This window comes from Eumetopias jubatus, unplaced genomic scaffold (assembly GCF_037043125.1).
Source record: "Eumetopias jubatus isolate StellerSeaLion01/CBP00866 unplaced genomic scaffold, mEumJub1_p1.0 scaffold_12, whole genome shotgun sequence".
Taxonomy (NCBI): Eukaryota; Metazoa; Chordata; class Mammalia; order Carnivora; family Otariidae; genus Eumetopias; species Eumetopias jubatus.
Window position 1 is genome coordinate 95,812,794 of NW_028274818.1, and position 15,587 is coordinate 95,828,380.

At 38.4% G+C, this 15,587-nt stretch overlaps 1 protein-coding gene and 1 pseudogene across 2 annotated transcripts in view; one reads left to right on the top strand and one right to left on the bottom strand.

Moving 5' to 3' along the window:
* CRCP (CGRP receptor component) overlaps positions 1-15,587 on the top strand; it is a 54,255-nt gene that overhangs the window by 8,014 nt on the left and 30,654 nt on the right. The window contains exons 2-4 of one of the 2 annotated variants that reach the window (XM_028110305.2): positions 3,918-3,954; positions 8,226-8,324; positions 12,760-12,854. In XM_028110305.2, coding sequence (XP_027966106.1) covers positions 3,918-3,954; positions 8,226-8,324; positions 12,760-12,854 — 231 coding nt within the window. The remainder of the gene's footprint in view (positions 1-3,917; positions 3,955-8,225; positions 8,325-12,759; positions 12,855-15,587) is intronic. The other variant, XM_088029133.1, reaches the window with a different exon arrangement.
* On the bottom strand, positions 1,769-2,758 carry LOC114214560 (calponin-3 pseudogene; annotated as a pseudogene).

Below are 15,587 nucleotides of genomic sequence, written 5' to 3' on the forward strand. Positions count from 1 at the left end.
CTGCTGACCAAAGGCCTAGGTCAGATCCTTGTGTTAATCACCTGCTTGTTTTGCTTTATTGATTGCTTAGAGAAATCACCCATTTATTTGGCCCATGTTTCTGAAATTTTGTGTCAGCATTTTCATCATATAGCCCTGCTCCCGGTTTAGGAACAAATAGTAGTCTTTAATATATATTATGTCAAGTCCAGAGTGCTTCCTGAATTTTTAGGATTCTGCATTACTGGTTTCCATTTGTCTAATCCACCCTCTTTTTTCACAGTTCTGTAGTTATCTTCCGCTTCAGTTAGGCTTCTTTGTGACCTTAAGCAATTTTTTAAATCTCTGAGCCTCAGTTTCATCATCTGTAAAGAAGGAATCATAATAGCTCCTACATCACAGCGTTTTTAAATGAGAATTCAGTGAGGTGATATCTTTAAAAAATAATAGCTTCCATTAAAGAAGATCTTAATAAGTACCAAGAACAATGCTACACTTCTAAAATTTGTTGTCTCATTTCATCCTCATAACAGCTTTATGATGTAGGAAGAAGTTATGGTAGTCACACAGGTAGTGATAATAGATGGCTTTTACTGAGTATGTGTTCCAGTACTTTACATCTTTCAGTTTAATCCTATAAATAATCTTACATGGTTAGTACTGCAATTGTCATTTTATGGATGAGGAAATTTAAGTACAGAGAGGTTAAGTAACTTGCCTAAATTCACAGAGCCCTAATGTTCAGTGGAGCTGGTTTAGAATCCAGGCTACACTTCTAGTACTACTTTATCCCCATTTTTTTTTAATGTTCAAAAAAATACTTATTTATAAAAAACACAGTGGGGTAAGTTTATATTGAGAAATGCAGCAATGAATACAGTTGAAGAGAACAGAGCAACTCTACATTGATACATTGGCAGGAACAGGAAGAGCAAATGCACCACCCAGACCTGAATGTCTGCAGGCCGATTTTGTACACGCTCTTTTAGAAACACCACCCTGAAAAGATCTTGTCAGTTTAGGTAAGAGAATGAGCACACATATAATCACAATGTACCTGATCGGGACTTTATTTAAAATTAACAAACAATACTGTAGAGACATTGATGTGTAATTTGTGTAATGTGTAAAAATGTATTTGTGATGTGTAAAATGTGTAAATTTCTAAAATGCTGCGTCTTAAATTTAGTTGGCGAAGACCACATTTAGCTAGATACTAAACTGTAAAAAAAAAAAGCTTCCTATTGTTTGAAAATCACAGTTTATTAAGTAGATTGTAAAAAAAAAAAAATAGGTCTTTGGTGGGGCCTGGGTGGCTCAGTCGGTTAAGCATCTGCCTTTGGCTCAGGTCATGATCCCAGGAGCCTGGGATTGAGTCCGGTGTCAGGCTCCTTGCTCAGTGAGGAGCCTGCTTCTCCCTTTGCCTGCCGCTCCCTCTGCTTGTGCTCTCTCTCTCTTTCTCAAATAAACAAAATCTTAAAAAAAAAAAAAGCATAGGTCTTTAATAAGAGAATTGGCTGTACAAGAGTACTCCCCTTTCACAAAAAAGGATTTTACTTCATATGGGAGTTACTGCTTCTGCTGTAGGATTGAACTGTTACAGCACTAAAAGGCAACCGTTTAGGGAAGAGGCAGAAAAAGGAAAAGGGAATGCATGTAAGGCAATATTTCTTTTAGGTACAATAAGCATTCTAGTGTTTTAAGAAGACAAGATAAAAATTACTCAAGGCTAGCTTGGTTCTCACTGAATAAAAACAATGGACTAAATACTGAGCTCCTCTGTGTCAATCTAATAATCAATGCCTTGGTCACCATATTGGTAATCTCTGGGGTGGTCATCTTGGTACTCTCCATGATATTCATCTGGGTATTCTGCCTGATAATCACTGTCACTAATTTCAGCCCATTTGTTCCTGTTCCTTGGCTTCCATTGTGAATGACAGGTTCTGTGGGAGCAGCACAGTATTTGGGATCATATACTTGCCGCGCAAACCCATACACATTCATTCCTTTTTGGGAAGCAACTTTGTTGGTTCCCATGTGTAGAGAAATTGTCGAGTTGTCCACTGGTTGTAATGTTAGCTTCTGATCATAGGGGTCTCTTCTGGTACCTGGTGCTAACATCCCCGCCTGGCTGGCTCCTTTGTTGGTGCCCATCTGCAGACTAATTGTGGTCTGGTCAAAACATTTGTCACTTTGCATTTTGGGATCATAAAGATGCCTCCTGGTCCCGTAGGCTGTCATACCTGCCTGGCTGGTGCATTTGTTGGTTTCCATCTGCAAACCAGTTACACTTTGGCCAACTTTTAATTTTCCTTCATCAAAACGTCTTGTTTGTTTTTCATCATACTTAACTCCAGTGTCAATGGTTGTATGGAATCCCTTTGTTTTAGCCAGACCTGCCAGAGCCACCAGCATAGTCTGAACCTGGGTCATGTTTCCATTCTCAAAAAGATCATTTGCTTCAAGTACGTCATGTGGCTTCATGCCATAAGCCTGAACAGCTTTAATAAAGTTGCCAATTTTCTCCACCTGAGGCCAGTTTAATGAGGACTCATTAACCTTCCTCACTGAGCCTGGCTGTAGCTTGTTTATGAGCTCAAAGAGGATGATGCCATCTTTTAAGCCCTACTGAAAGTTGGTGCCAATGCTCATGCCTGTCACCTCTTCTATCCAATTTTGAAGATCTTCTTCTGCCTGAAGATCATAGTTGGAAGCAATCTTGTTCTTGACCTTGACGGAGAGCCCTTTAAGAAGGGCCCTTGTTGAAGTGGGTCATGGTGGCTCAGGTGGCAGGAAGAGGCTGCCCTCGGGTCTAGGGCCTGGGGGTTTCTCGTACTCAGCTTCCCTGCTCCTGGCCCCGAGGAGCAGCTGCAGCAGGAGATGCTTGGAGCTCGCTCCCCTGGGTGGCGCAGGAGACTCCCCGATGTGGCGGCCGTGGTGGGTATGGGCGATGCTTTGGTAGCACGGTCTGACTGGGTCCCACAGAGCCTCCTGCTCCGCTCCCCATTTTTTGTTTTAAATGAGCCGCTCCCCATTTTTTGTTTTAAATGAGAAGCTTAGGGGGGTTAATAAACTCACCAGAACTCCCATACCTTGTAAGTGGCAGAGCTAGAATATGAACCTAGATTTGTCTGATTTCAAGAATGTGCTCTTAATTATCACACTATACTGCCTCTAGACTATTAAAAACATTAAGCACTTCTGATGTGGTATTGTAGAATGGCTTGATTATATTTTAATACAAGTCACGTTGCTGTGCTCACTCATACATGAAAAATGACATTGTGCCTTGATTGCAGGGGTACCACGCTTTGACCACTGCTTGACGCATGAACTTTACCTGTTGAATTGATACAGAAGATGAACACCTTTCAGGATATCTAGCAGGATTCTTGACATTGCTGGAATTCCCAGTAGTGATGTTAATGTTAATGATCCCATTTCTGGTGATTCAGCAGGGTGACTTGCCTGCCCAAAATGTCAATAACTGGTGGGAGGCAGATGGTACTGGGGAAAGGACATGGCTGTGGGATGAGACAGCACTGTTTCTCCAGTTAATTCTAGCCCCCTCTCTGTTTACTGACGCCCCTTCCTAACCCTCTGGTTTTGCCCCATGTTCTTCCTGTAAGTGACTTCTCCCAGATGACTGACTTCTCTTAACTTCTGCCTACATAGATTAAGGATAAGTATAGTATTTCAGTGACCTACTTAGTAATGGATGTGTTATATACTATGCCTGTAAAGAGGGAAGTTTACTCTGAAATTGTCCACTGCCAGCTAACCAGTAGGACTTAGGACATTTCTCAGTTTTAGGTTGTAGCCCCTAAATTCCTGAACTGAACTACTAAATCTTGATACAGGAAGTATTTTACAGATATTTAATTCCCACAAAGGAATGTGAGCCCAGACTGATGATGATTTACTTTATTTTGCAGGAAGGATGCCAATTCTGCACTGCTCAGTAACTACGAGGTAAATAGCTTTGAAGTGAACTATTGAATTTTCCTCTCTGGTAGTTTGCCCTTTGCTTCTGAAGATTATTGAATTAGTTTTAGTTAAAATGACTGAATTCATTTGGATTTTTCCACTTTATAGGACAGATGGCACCATCTGGTGGACCTTGGAATTATAAGCTTGGTAAATTATGCATAGTAATTCAGGGAAGCTGGGAAGACTTTAGTTTATAGTGGGCAACCTTCCCCAGATCCCAAATATTTTAGATCTTCATTTGATGTGCCTTCATGGGATGGAAGGATCTATTTTGGAACTGTTTCTGCCTGCAACATTTTTCATTAAAATGCTTATACCTTTTCCTAATTACTACTCTTTAACTATAAAATGCTTTTATATGTTATTATTTTGATCCTCATAATAGTCTCAAGTATTAACACTTTCATTTTGAAAGTGACAGCTTAGTTGACGCACCATTGTGAATAATTTAGTATGAACTAGCAGATTTGGAATTTGGGGGCCTGGGGGTTGGGTCGCTGGAGAAAGGGAGGAAAAAAGGAAAGAAGTTGGTGAGAGGGGAGATAATAACATTATTTTTGTCTACCTTCTAGTTTGCCTTTGTTGTTGTTTTGTTTTTTAAGACTTTTTATTGATTGATTTGACACAGAGAGACACACTGAGAGAGGGAACACAAGCAGGGAGAGAAGGAGAGGGAGAAGCAGGCTTCTCACGGAGCAGGGAGCCCGATGCGGGGCTTGATCCCAGGACGCTGGGATCATGACCTGAGCTGAAGGCAGACGCTTAATGACTGAGCCACCCAGGTGCCCCTAGTTTGCCTTTGTTTTGTTTGGTATTAGCAAAGCCATCTGATAGGTTAACTCCAGGTATATAAAGAACCATTCATACTTTCACTGTCAATTTTTCGTTTTCCAGAATCTAAATTCTTGAAGACTTTAGGAGATTTGAGTCTCCATTGTGTGTTATAGAAAATAGAAAGTAGTGGGATTAACACAGTTGGCCACACTCCTTCCTTAAATTGTTGCTACTGATAACAGGAAGGAAATGGTTGTTAGTCAAGCCATTGGCTTTTAGGAACTTCCTTGTCCAGTTTGGATTCTGCTAAATGTTTGGGTGTTTTATCCATTGGGGAAACATCACATTAATTAGGTCACATGACACTATATCTGAAAAAATAATGACAGGCAGGGGAACGATTGTATTATATCTAGTAATGGTTTATGAACCTATGCTTAACTTCCTTTAGTTCTCTAGCATAATCTCTAAAATAGGATATCCTCTGCCCACCCTCCTCAGCACTAACACATATGTTTTTCCCTTGTGGGGAAAGTTTACTTCTAAAGTTCTGTAGCATTTTTTTTTCTTTTTTTTGTAAAATTTATCACTTGCCTCGTAATTTTTCTTTCTCAGAAATAAATTTATTAGATTTCATATTAGTGAAGCAGGATCCTGTTTTAGAAAAAACTTATTTTTAGGTAAAACAACTTTTAACTGAGGCTCAGTTGACAGATAACATTAGTTTCAGGTATACACTGTAATGAATCAGTATTTGTACATTGTGAAATTACCACAATGAGTCTAGTTAACATCCATTACCATATATAAAGATTTTTTTCTTGTGATGAGAACTTTCTAAGATTTAATCTCTTATCAACTTTCAAATATTCACTACAGTTTTACTTTAGTCACCATGCTGTGCATCTTATTTTATTTATTTTGTAACTGAAAATTTGTATCTTTTGACTCCCTTACTGATTTTGCCCACCATCTACCTCCTGCCTCTGGCAGCCATGAGTCTGTTCTCTATGTCTGTGAGCTTGTTTTTTTTTTTCTTAAGATTTTATGTATGTATTTATTTGTTTGTTTATCTATTTGAGAGAGAATGTATGCGCATGCTAGCTGATGGAGGAGCAGAGGGAGAGGGACAAGCGGACTCTGCTGAGTGTGGCGCCCAGGGCGGGGCTTGATCCCACAACCCTGAGATCATGACCTGAGCTGAAATCAGGAGTCGCACGCTTAACCGACTGAGCCACCCAGCACTCCCTAGTTTTTATTTTGTTTTTTTAAGATTCCACATATAAGTGAGATCCTACAGTATTTGTCTTTCTCTATCTGACTTATTTTACTTAGCGTAATACCCGAAGGTCCATCCGTGTTGCAAATGGCAAGATTTCATTCTTTTTTATGGCCAAATAATATTCCACTGTATATATAAAAACCATATTTTTTTATTCATCTGTTAATGGACACCCAGGTTGTTTCCATATCTTGGCTATTGTAAATAATGCTGCTTTGAACATGGTGGTGCATATGTCTTTTGAGTTAGTTTTTTTATTTTATTTTGATAAAATACCCAGAAGTGGGATTGCTGAATCATATAGTGGTTTTATTTTTAACTTTTTGAGGAACCTCCATACTGTTTTCTATAGTGGTTGCATAAATTTACATTCCCACCAACAGCGCATAAGGGATTCCTTTTCTTCTCATCCTTGCCAACACTTACTATTTCTTGCCTTTTAGATGTTAGCTATTTTAACAAGTGTGAAGCGATATCTCATTGTGGTTTTGATTTGCACTTCCCTGATGATTAGTGATGTTGAGCATCTTTTTATGTGTTTGTTGGCCATGTGTATGTCTTCTTTTGAAAAATGTCTGTTTAGGTCCTCTGCCCACTTTTTAATGAGATTGGTTTTTTGGTATTTAGTTCTGTAAGTTCTTTATATATTTTGAATATTAACTCCTTATCAGATACATGATTTGCAAATCTTTTCTCTCATCTAGTAAGTTGTCTTCATTTTGCTGATGGTTTCCCTTGCTGTGCCTTTTAGTGTGATGTAGCCCTACTTTTTAATTTTTGCTTTTGTTGCCTTTACTTTTGGTGTTAAATAAAAAAAAAAATCATCACCAAAACTGATGTCAAGGAGCTTACCTCCTGTGTTTTCTTCTTTATGGTTTCACAACTTGCATTCAGTTCTTTAATTCATTTGAGTTCATTTTTGTGTGTGGTGTAAGATAGTGGTCCAGTTTTCCCAGCACCATTTATTGAAGAGACTCTCTTTTCCCCATTGTATATTGTTGGCTCCTTTGTCAAAAATTAACCACATACGTGTGGGTTTATTTCTGGACTATCTATTCTGTTCCATTGATTTATGTGTCTGTTTTTATGCTGATACAATACCATTTTGATTTCTTGGTTTTGTAATATAGTTTGAAATCAGGAAGCATGATGCCTCCAGCTTTGCTCTTCTTTCTCAAGATTGCTTTGACTATTCAGGGTCTTTTGTGGTTCCATAAAATTTTAGGATTGTTTGTTCTATTTCTGTGAAGAATGCCATTGGAATTTTGATAGAGATTACACTGAATCTGTAGATTGTTTGGGTAATATGGACATCATTAATTCTTCTAATCCATGAGCATGGAATATCATTCCATTTATTTGTGTTTTCTGCAGTTTCTTTCATCAGCGTCTTATCCTGTCAGTATATAGATCTTTCATTCCTAGGTTAAATTTATTCCTAGGTAATTTATTCTTTTTGATGCAGTTGTAAATGGGATTGTTTACTTAATTTCTCTGTAATTTTACTGAATTCACTTATTAGTTCAGTTTTTTGGTAGAGTCTTTAGGGTTTTTTATATGTAGTATCATGTCATCTGCAAATAGTGACAGCATTACCACTTTCTTTCCAATTTGGCTGCCTTGTATTTTCTTGCCTAATTGCTCTGGCAAGGACTTCCAATACTGTGTTGAATAAAAGGGGCAAGAGTTGCATCTTTATCTTGGCCTGATCTAATAGGAAAAGCTTTCAGCTTTTCACTGTTCAGTATGATGTTAGCTGAGGGCTTGTCATACATGGCCTTTACACATTAATGTATGTTCCCTCTAAATCCAGTTTGTTGAGCGTTCCTATCATAAATTGGTGTTGAATTTTAGAAAATTCTTTGCATCTATTGAGATGATCATATTTTAGGAAAATTTACTTTCAGATATACTCCATATATTTGTGAGGTCAGAGGAGATCAGTGATATGGTATATGTTGATAAGGAAACATTTGAAATATTTTCAGTACACTAATGAATTTGGATTATTTGATTTAGATAAAAGCATTTTAAAAATGGCAGCTGCTTCTCAAACTCATGTTCGCTGTAATGCAAGAGGTAGGGTGAGGGTTTGTGAAAGAAAAGAGGTACTGTCCTACTTCTTCTTCAAAATCATTGACCTTGAAATAGATACATTTCTCACATTCGTTCATAAAAGTATTTTATCACTTCCTAGGTGTTCCAGTTACTGACTGATCTGAAAGAGCAACGGAAAGAAAGTGGAAAGAACAAACACAGTTCTGGGCAACAGAACTTGAATACTATCACATATGAAGTAAGCCTTTGTTTCTGGAGGAGCTACCCAAACTGCTATTGAGGGGGGTTGGTTTATTCTGCAGATGACTAGCCACCAAATCATGACTACCTCTTACTTGATTTGAGTAGTTTTACTGTAACCCAGTTTTTATTCTGTTTATACAAGTGGAAGGAGTTTGGCCAGTGGTGAGGGTTAGCCATTGATAAAGTTGGAGGGAATAGTCAAAAGACTGCCCTCAATTCTAACACCCATTTGCAAGTCAAGGGTCCCTAAGACCACCCTTGGGTTCAGTAATTCACTGGAAATATTCAGAACTCACTGAAGGCTATTGTATTCATAGTTACAGTTTATTACACGAAAAAGATACAGATTAAAATTGGCCAAGGGAAAAAGCACATGGGTCAGATTTTAGGAGAAATTCCAACTCAGAGCTTCTGTTGTCCTCTAATATGGAGTCAGAACATGTTTCTCTCTTGAAATCGGTGTGATAATACATACAGAATATTTTCAACTAGGGGAGCTCAGCTGAACTTCAGTCCCGAATTTTTATTTGGGCTCTATCATATAGGTGTGATTGAATGATTGATTTTCTATGTAGTTCATCTCAGCCTCCAGGTACATTGATCCAGAGTCCCTACCCTAAGTCACATTTTTAAGACTATTCAGTATGACCAAGGCCTCCAGACAAAGATACTCCTATTGAGTATAACCTTCCAAGGGTCTAGAGATTGCCTCCCAGAAGCTGAGGGCAAAGACCAAACCGTATCTTTGGGCAAAGCCAAATTCTTTATTACACAAAAGGTAATGTTTTTTATTGTAAAAAACTTAGAAAGCACCAAAAAATATAAAGAAGAAAGCAAAAGTAATTTACAATTTTAACATCTAGTTGACATTTTGCTATGTTTTCTCCCAACCTTAGGCTTTCTTTATCCTTAAAAAAGTTTAAGCCATCATATTTGTTCTATGTGATGTTTGATTTTGTATCTGATATTTTAATTTTTCTATTATTTTCTTTCAAATCTGATTTGTCTCTACAGAGGATCTAGTTTTAATTATCTTTATCTTTCCAAAGACACAATTAAACCTGAATTAAGTTACTATAATCCCTTTTAAGGAAATTAAGGGGTGTTTAGCACTTTTTGTCACCATTCCTCCCCATCCAGTTTTGTTCATCTAATCGTGTGTTTAAAGTCCTGTCATGGGGCGCCTGGGTGGCTCAGTCGTTAACCGTCTGCCTTCGGCTCAGGTCATGGTCCTGGGGTCCTGGGATCGAGCCCCGCATCGGGCTCCCTGCTCCGCGGGAAGCCTGCTTCCCCCTCTCCCACTCCCCCTGCTTGTGTTCCCTTTCTGGCTGTCTCTCTCTGTCAAATAAATAAATAAAATCTTAAAAAAAAAAATAAAAATAAAGTCCTGTCATTCAGGGGCACCTGGGTAGATCAGTCATTAAGCACCCCATTCTTGATTTCGCTCAGGGTCCTGAGTTCGAGCCCTGCATCGGGCCTGCTTAAGATTCTTTCTCCCTTGGGGCACCTGGGTGGCTCAGTCGTTAAGCGTCTGTCTTCAGCTCCGGTCATCTCAGGGTCCTGGGATCGAGCCCCACATCAGGCTCCCTGCTCAGCAGGAAGCCTGCTTCTCCCTCTCCCACTCGCCCTGCTTGTGTTCTCTCTGTCAAATAAATAAATAAAATCTTAAAAACAAAATGAAACAAAAAAACTTTCTCCCTCTCCCTCCCCCCAGCTTGTTGCATGCACGCTCTCTCTCTCTCTCTCTCAAATCAATCCATAAATAAAATCCATTCATTTATTCACTTATGTTCTTTTATGTTATACCATTCATCTCTTTAAAAAAAGATAATGTTGGTAATGAGTTTTGTAGCCAGATTTCAAGCTGTCACGTACTCTTACTACACACTTGAATCAGTTTAAACTCACTCCCACTCTGTTACATATTTGTTAAGTTCTTGCTTTTAATTCACAGTGCCTTAAGGAAACTTATTGTGGTGTTAAATGTTTTGAGACTTTTTATGCCTGAGAATGTATTTCTAGTGTTCTTAATGTGAATGACACCTCATCTGAACACGGAGTTCTTGGGTTCAGCTTTCATTCTGCAAGGCTCTATAGGTATTACTTAGTCTGTTAGTGTTTGTTGTTATGGAGGAGTCTGAGACCAACCTGATTTTTGCACCTGGGAGAGACGCTTAACTTAGATGCTTGAGGTTACTGTTTACTTTCCAGGTTTGAAGTTCCTTTCAAGTTATGTCTAGGTGGGGTTGCCTCTTTAAAAAAAAGTAAAAGCCTTTCATTTTGAGATAATTACAGTCTTGCAGAAGAGTTTTGCAGAAAGAAGATGGTGCTGAGAGTTCCCATATGCCCTTCTTTAGTTGTCCCTGATGTTAACATCTTATATAACCATGGCATAATTATCAAAACTAACAAAATTACACAAAGATCAAATTTTCTCAGTTTTTCCATTAATGCTCTTTTTCTGTTCAAGGATGCTGTTTTGTATTTAGTTACCATGTCTCCTTAATATCCCCCAATCTGTAATGGGTCCTTAGTCTTTCTTCATCTTCCATGCATGACCTTGACACTTCTGAAGAGTAATGGTCAAGTATTTTGTAGAATGTCCCTCAATTTTGGTTTGTTTGATGTTTTCTTCTGACCAGACTGAAGTTATGGCTTTTGGGGAAGAATGCCACAGAAGAGATGTGCCCTTCTCATTGCATGGTACAGGGTACATGATATCAGTGTCTTCTTACTGAAGTTGTGAACTTTGATTACTTGGTTAAGATGGTGTATGCCTGGTTTCTCTACTGTAAAGTTACTGGTTTTCCATTTCCATTTTGTATCAGTTAGAAAGGAGTTGCCACATTCAGCCCATTCAAGGGGGAGGGGATTAGGCTTCACCTCTTGAAGGGAAGGAGATCAAAGAATTTGAGGACATGTAACCATCACAGTAGGGCGCCTGGGTGGCTCAGTTGGTTAAGCGACTGCCTTCGGCTCAGGTCATGATCCTGGAGTCCCAGGATCGAGTCCCGCATCAGGCTCCCTGCTCAGCAGGGAGTCTGCTTCTCCCTCTGACCCTCTTCTCTCTCGTGCTCTCTATCTCTCATTCTCTCTCTCTCAAATAAATAAATAAAATCTTTAAAAAAATAAAATAAAAAATAAAACCATCACAGTAATTAATAAATATTTTGAGAAGGATGCTTTGAGGCTATGCAAATATCCCACTTAAAGCTTTTAGTATTAATTTTAGTATTCATTGGTATATCTTTCCTGCAGTAATTATTACTATGGTTCAATTCCCTAATGGTGATTTATTTCCCTCATTCCTTGCACATTTAACACAGAATTCTTCTGTAAGAAAGACTTGTTCCTTCTCATCCTTTTATTTACTTATACCCATATGGACTGGTGACTATTTTATTCTTTGGGTTCCCTGTTTTTATTTTCTATTTTATTTTTTTGAGTTTTCAAACTTTTTTTAATCCATGTTTATTTCCTTTTTTATTTAAATTCAGATGATTAACATATAATGTAATATTGGTTTCAGAGGTACAGGTCTGTGATTCATCAGTCTTATATAATACCCAGTGCTTATTACATCTCATGCCCTTAATGTCCATCACCCAGTTAGCCCATCCCTCCACCCCCCTCTTCCCCAGCAACCCTCAGTTTGTTTCCTATGATTAGGAGTCTCTTGTGGTTTGTCTCCCTCTCTGGTTTCGTCTTGTTTTATTTTTTCCTCTCTTCCCCTATGATCCTCTGTTTTGTTTCTTAAATTCCACATATCAGTAAGATCATATGATAATTATCTTTCTCTGATTGATTTATTTCGCTTAGCATAATACCCCTCTAGTTCCATCCATGTCATTGCAAATGGCAAGATTTCATCTTTTTGATGGCTGAGTCCATTATATATACGTATATATATATACATATATATGTATCACTAAAAAAATTTCCTGAAATAAAACACAATTGTCAGATTGAGTTTTTTCTTTTTTAAAATCAGAAAAGCTTTCTTCTAGAAAGTCATTCATTATTCTTCCTATTCTAGCCACTGGTTTTCTTTTTGAGGAATTCCCATTATATGAAGATTGACTCTCCTGAAGGCATTTGTTTTATAGAAGATTTTTTTTTTTAAGATTTATTTATTTGAGAGAGAGAGCAGGCAGGTATATGGGGGGGTGAAACAGGGGAGGGAGAGGGACAAGCAGATTTCATGCTGAGCGTGGAGCCCTATGCAGGGCTTGATCCCATGACCTTGAGATCATGACCTGAGCCAAAATCAAGAGTCAGATGCTCAACTGACTGAGCCACACAGGTGCCCTTTTATAGAAGATTTTTGAAATAAAATTTTAGAATACTAAATTATAGCCATTGTCTTCCCTTTTTCTCATTCAGGTTTTTTTTTGCCTTATGCTTACTTTTTCTTTCTTTTTTTTGGGTAGACATTAAAATATATATCAAAAACACCATGCAGGCACCAGAGTCCTGAGATTGTTAGAGAATTTCTCACAGCAATGAAAAGCCACAAGTTGACCAAGTAAGTAAAAAATTTTTTTTTAATTTTTTATTTAAATTCAATTTAGTTAGCATATGGTATATTATTAGTTTCAGGGGTAGAATTTAGTGATTCATCAGTTGCATATAACACCCAGTGCTCATTACATCAAGTGCCCTCCTTAATGCCCATCATCCAGTTACCGCATCTACCCACCCACCTCCCCTCTAGCAACCCTCAGTTTGTTTCCTACAGTTAAGAGTCCCTTATGGTTTGCCTCCCTCTCTGTTTTTATCTTATTTTATTTTTCCTTCCCTTCCCCTATGTTCCTCTGTTTTGTTTCTTAAATTCCACGTAGGAATGAAATCATATGGCTTTGTCTTTCTCTGACTTACGTCACTTAGCATAATACCCTCTAATTCCATCCATGTTGTTGCATATGGCAAGATTTCATTCTTTTTGATGGCTGAGTAATATTCCTGTGTGTGTGTGTGTGTGTGTGTGTGTGTGTGTGTGTGTGTGTGTGTGTGTGTACCTGTACCACACCTTTATCCATTCATCTGTCAATGGACATCTAGGCTCTTTCCAGATTTTGGGTATTGTGGACATTGCTGCTATAAACGTTGGGGTGCATGTGCCCTTTCAAATCACTGTAGTAGAAATTATTTTAAGTAGGAAAAGTGTGTGGCACATAATGAAAATGATAAACCATCCTCAGCAATGGTATATTTCTATTTCATTGGATTTTGAATTATAATTAACATATAGTGCCTTTTAAAGTAGGATTATGGTATTGTGGATAAGACAACTGAGACTTAGACACAAGGATCCTTCTAGAGCCAGAAACAATTTATTGGGATTTTTTTAAATCTTAAAATCTTTTTTGATTTTTTTTTTTTGAGTCCCAGTTCTATGACCTGCCGCATAACCTCTTTACAGCACTCAGACCAAATTTGTTGAAAATGGGCATCACAAATTAAAGTGATCTTTATAAAGTTGACCAATTAAGTCATTTGAACTTTGTGTTTACTTGGGACAAAAATGGCTTGATAATGTTCTGTCTTCTCTTTTAGAGCTTGATTACTTTTCCTGGTGACTTTCTTGAATAAGTTAAGCTTATAGGAATTAAAAACATAATTGAGAATTAGATTAAGAGTGGTGCCTGGGTTGCTCAGTTGGTTAAGCGTCTGCCTTCAGCTCAGGTCATGATTCCAAGGTCCTGGGATCGAGCCCCACATTGGGCTCCCTGCTCAGTGGGGAGCCTGCTTCTCCCTCTCCCTCTGTCGCTCCCCTACTTGTGCTCTCTCTCTCTCAAATAAATATTTTTTTTTAAAGAATTAGGTTAAGAGTTTACATGAGAAGAACACTAGCTCTTGTCTTTTAGAGTTAATACAGAGCTGATAAATCCCAAAAGCTTCTCTCATTCATTCAGGATAATTAATAATTTTCTTCTGAAGGAAACATTGGTATTATTTCAGACACACAGCTGATACACTATCCATAAACTAAGTGTACTTCTCTTGCCTCTTATCCAAATGAACTCTGAAAGCAAACATCTTTTAAGTGTGTGTGTGTTTTACTTTTGGTAAAATTTATCATCTTAACCACTTTTAAGTGCACAGTTCATTAGTGTTAAATATATTCACATGTTGTGCAACTAATATCCAGAAGTTTTTAATCTTCCAAAACTGAAACTCCTCTATACCAATTAAACAACTTCCATTTCCCTCTCACCCCAACCCCGACAGCGACCATTCTATTTTCTGTTTGTTTGAATTTGACTACTCTAGATACTAAGTGGAATCATATAGTATGTCTCTTTTTAGAAAGTGAATATTGGGGCGCCTGGGTGGCTCAGATGGTTAAGCATCTGCCTTCGGCTCAGGTCATGATCCCAGGGTCCTGGGATCAAGCCCACATCGGGCTTCCTGCTCAGCGGAGAGCCTGCTTCTCCCCCTCCTTCTGCTTCTCCCCCTGCTCATACTCTCTCTCTTTCTCTCTATCTCTGTGTCTCGAATGAATAAATAAAAAAAATTAAAAAAAAAAAAAGTGAATATTGTTTAACATCATTATTTTTTGTTTTACTATTTAAATCATTTTTAAATTTTTTTAAAAAGATTTTATTTATTTGACAGAGAAAGACACAGCGAGAGAGGGAACACAAGCAGGGGGAGTGGGAGAGGGAGAAGCAGGCTTCCCCTGGAGCAGGGAGCCCGATGCAGGGCTCGATTCCAGGACCCTGGGATCATGACCCGAGCTGAAGGCAGACGCTTAACAACTGAGCCACCCAGGCGCCCCCCATTTAAATGATTTTTAAGTGTGTAGTTCATGAAGTACATTTACATTGTTGTGCAACCATCACTGCCATCTACCCACAGAACATTTTCATCTTGCAATATTGAAACTTTGCACTTATTAAATAATGACTCTCCACATTCCCTACCTTCTGGCCCCTGGTAACCACCAATCTGCTTTTTCTTGTGAAATCTGAGTACCTCTTTTGAGGGGATCATATAGTATTTGTCCTTTTATGACTGGCTACTTTCTTTTTTTTTTTTTTAAAGATTTTATTTATTTATTTGAGAGAGAGAATGAGATAGAGAGAACATGAGAGGGAAGAGGGTCAGAGGGAGAAGCAGACTCCCTGCTGAGCAGAGAGCCCGATGTGGGACTCGATCCCGGGACTCCAGGATCATGACCTGAGCCGAAGGCGGTCACTTAACCAACTGAGCCACCCAGGCTCCCTATGACTGGCTACTTTCATTTACCATAATC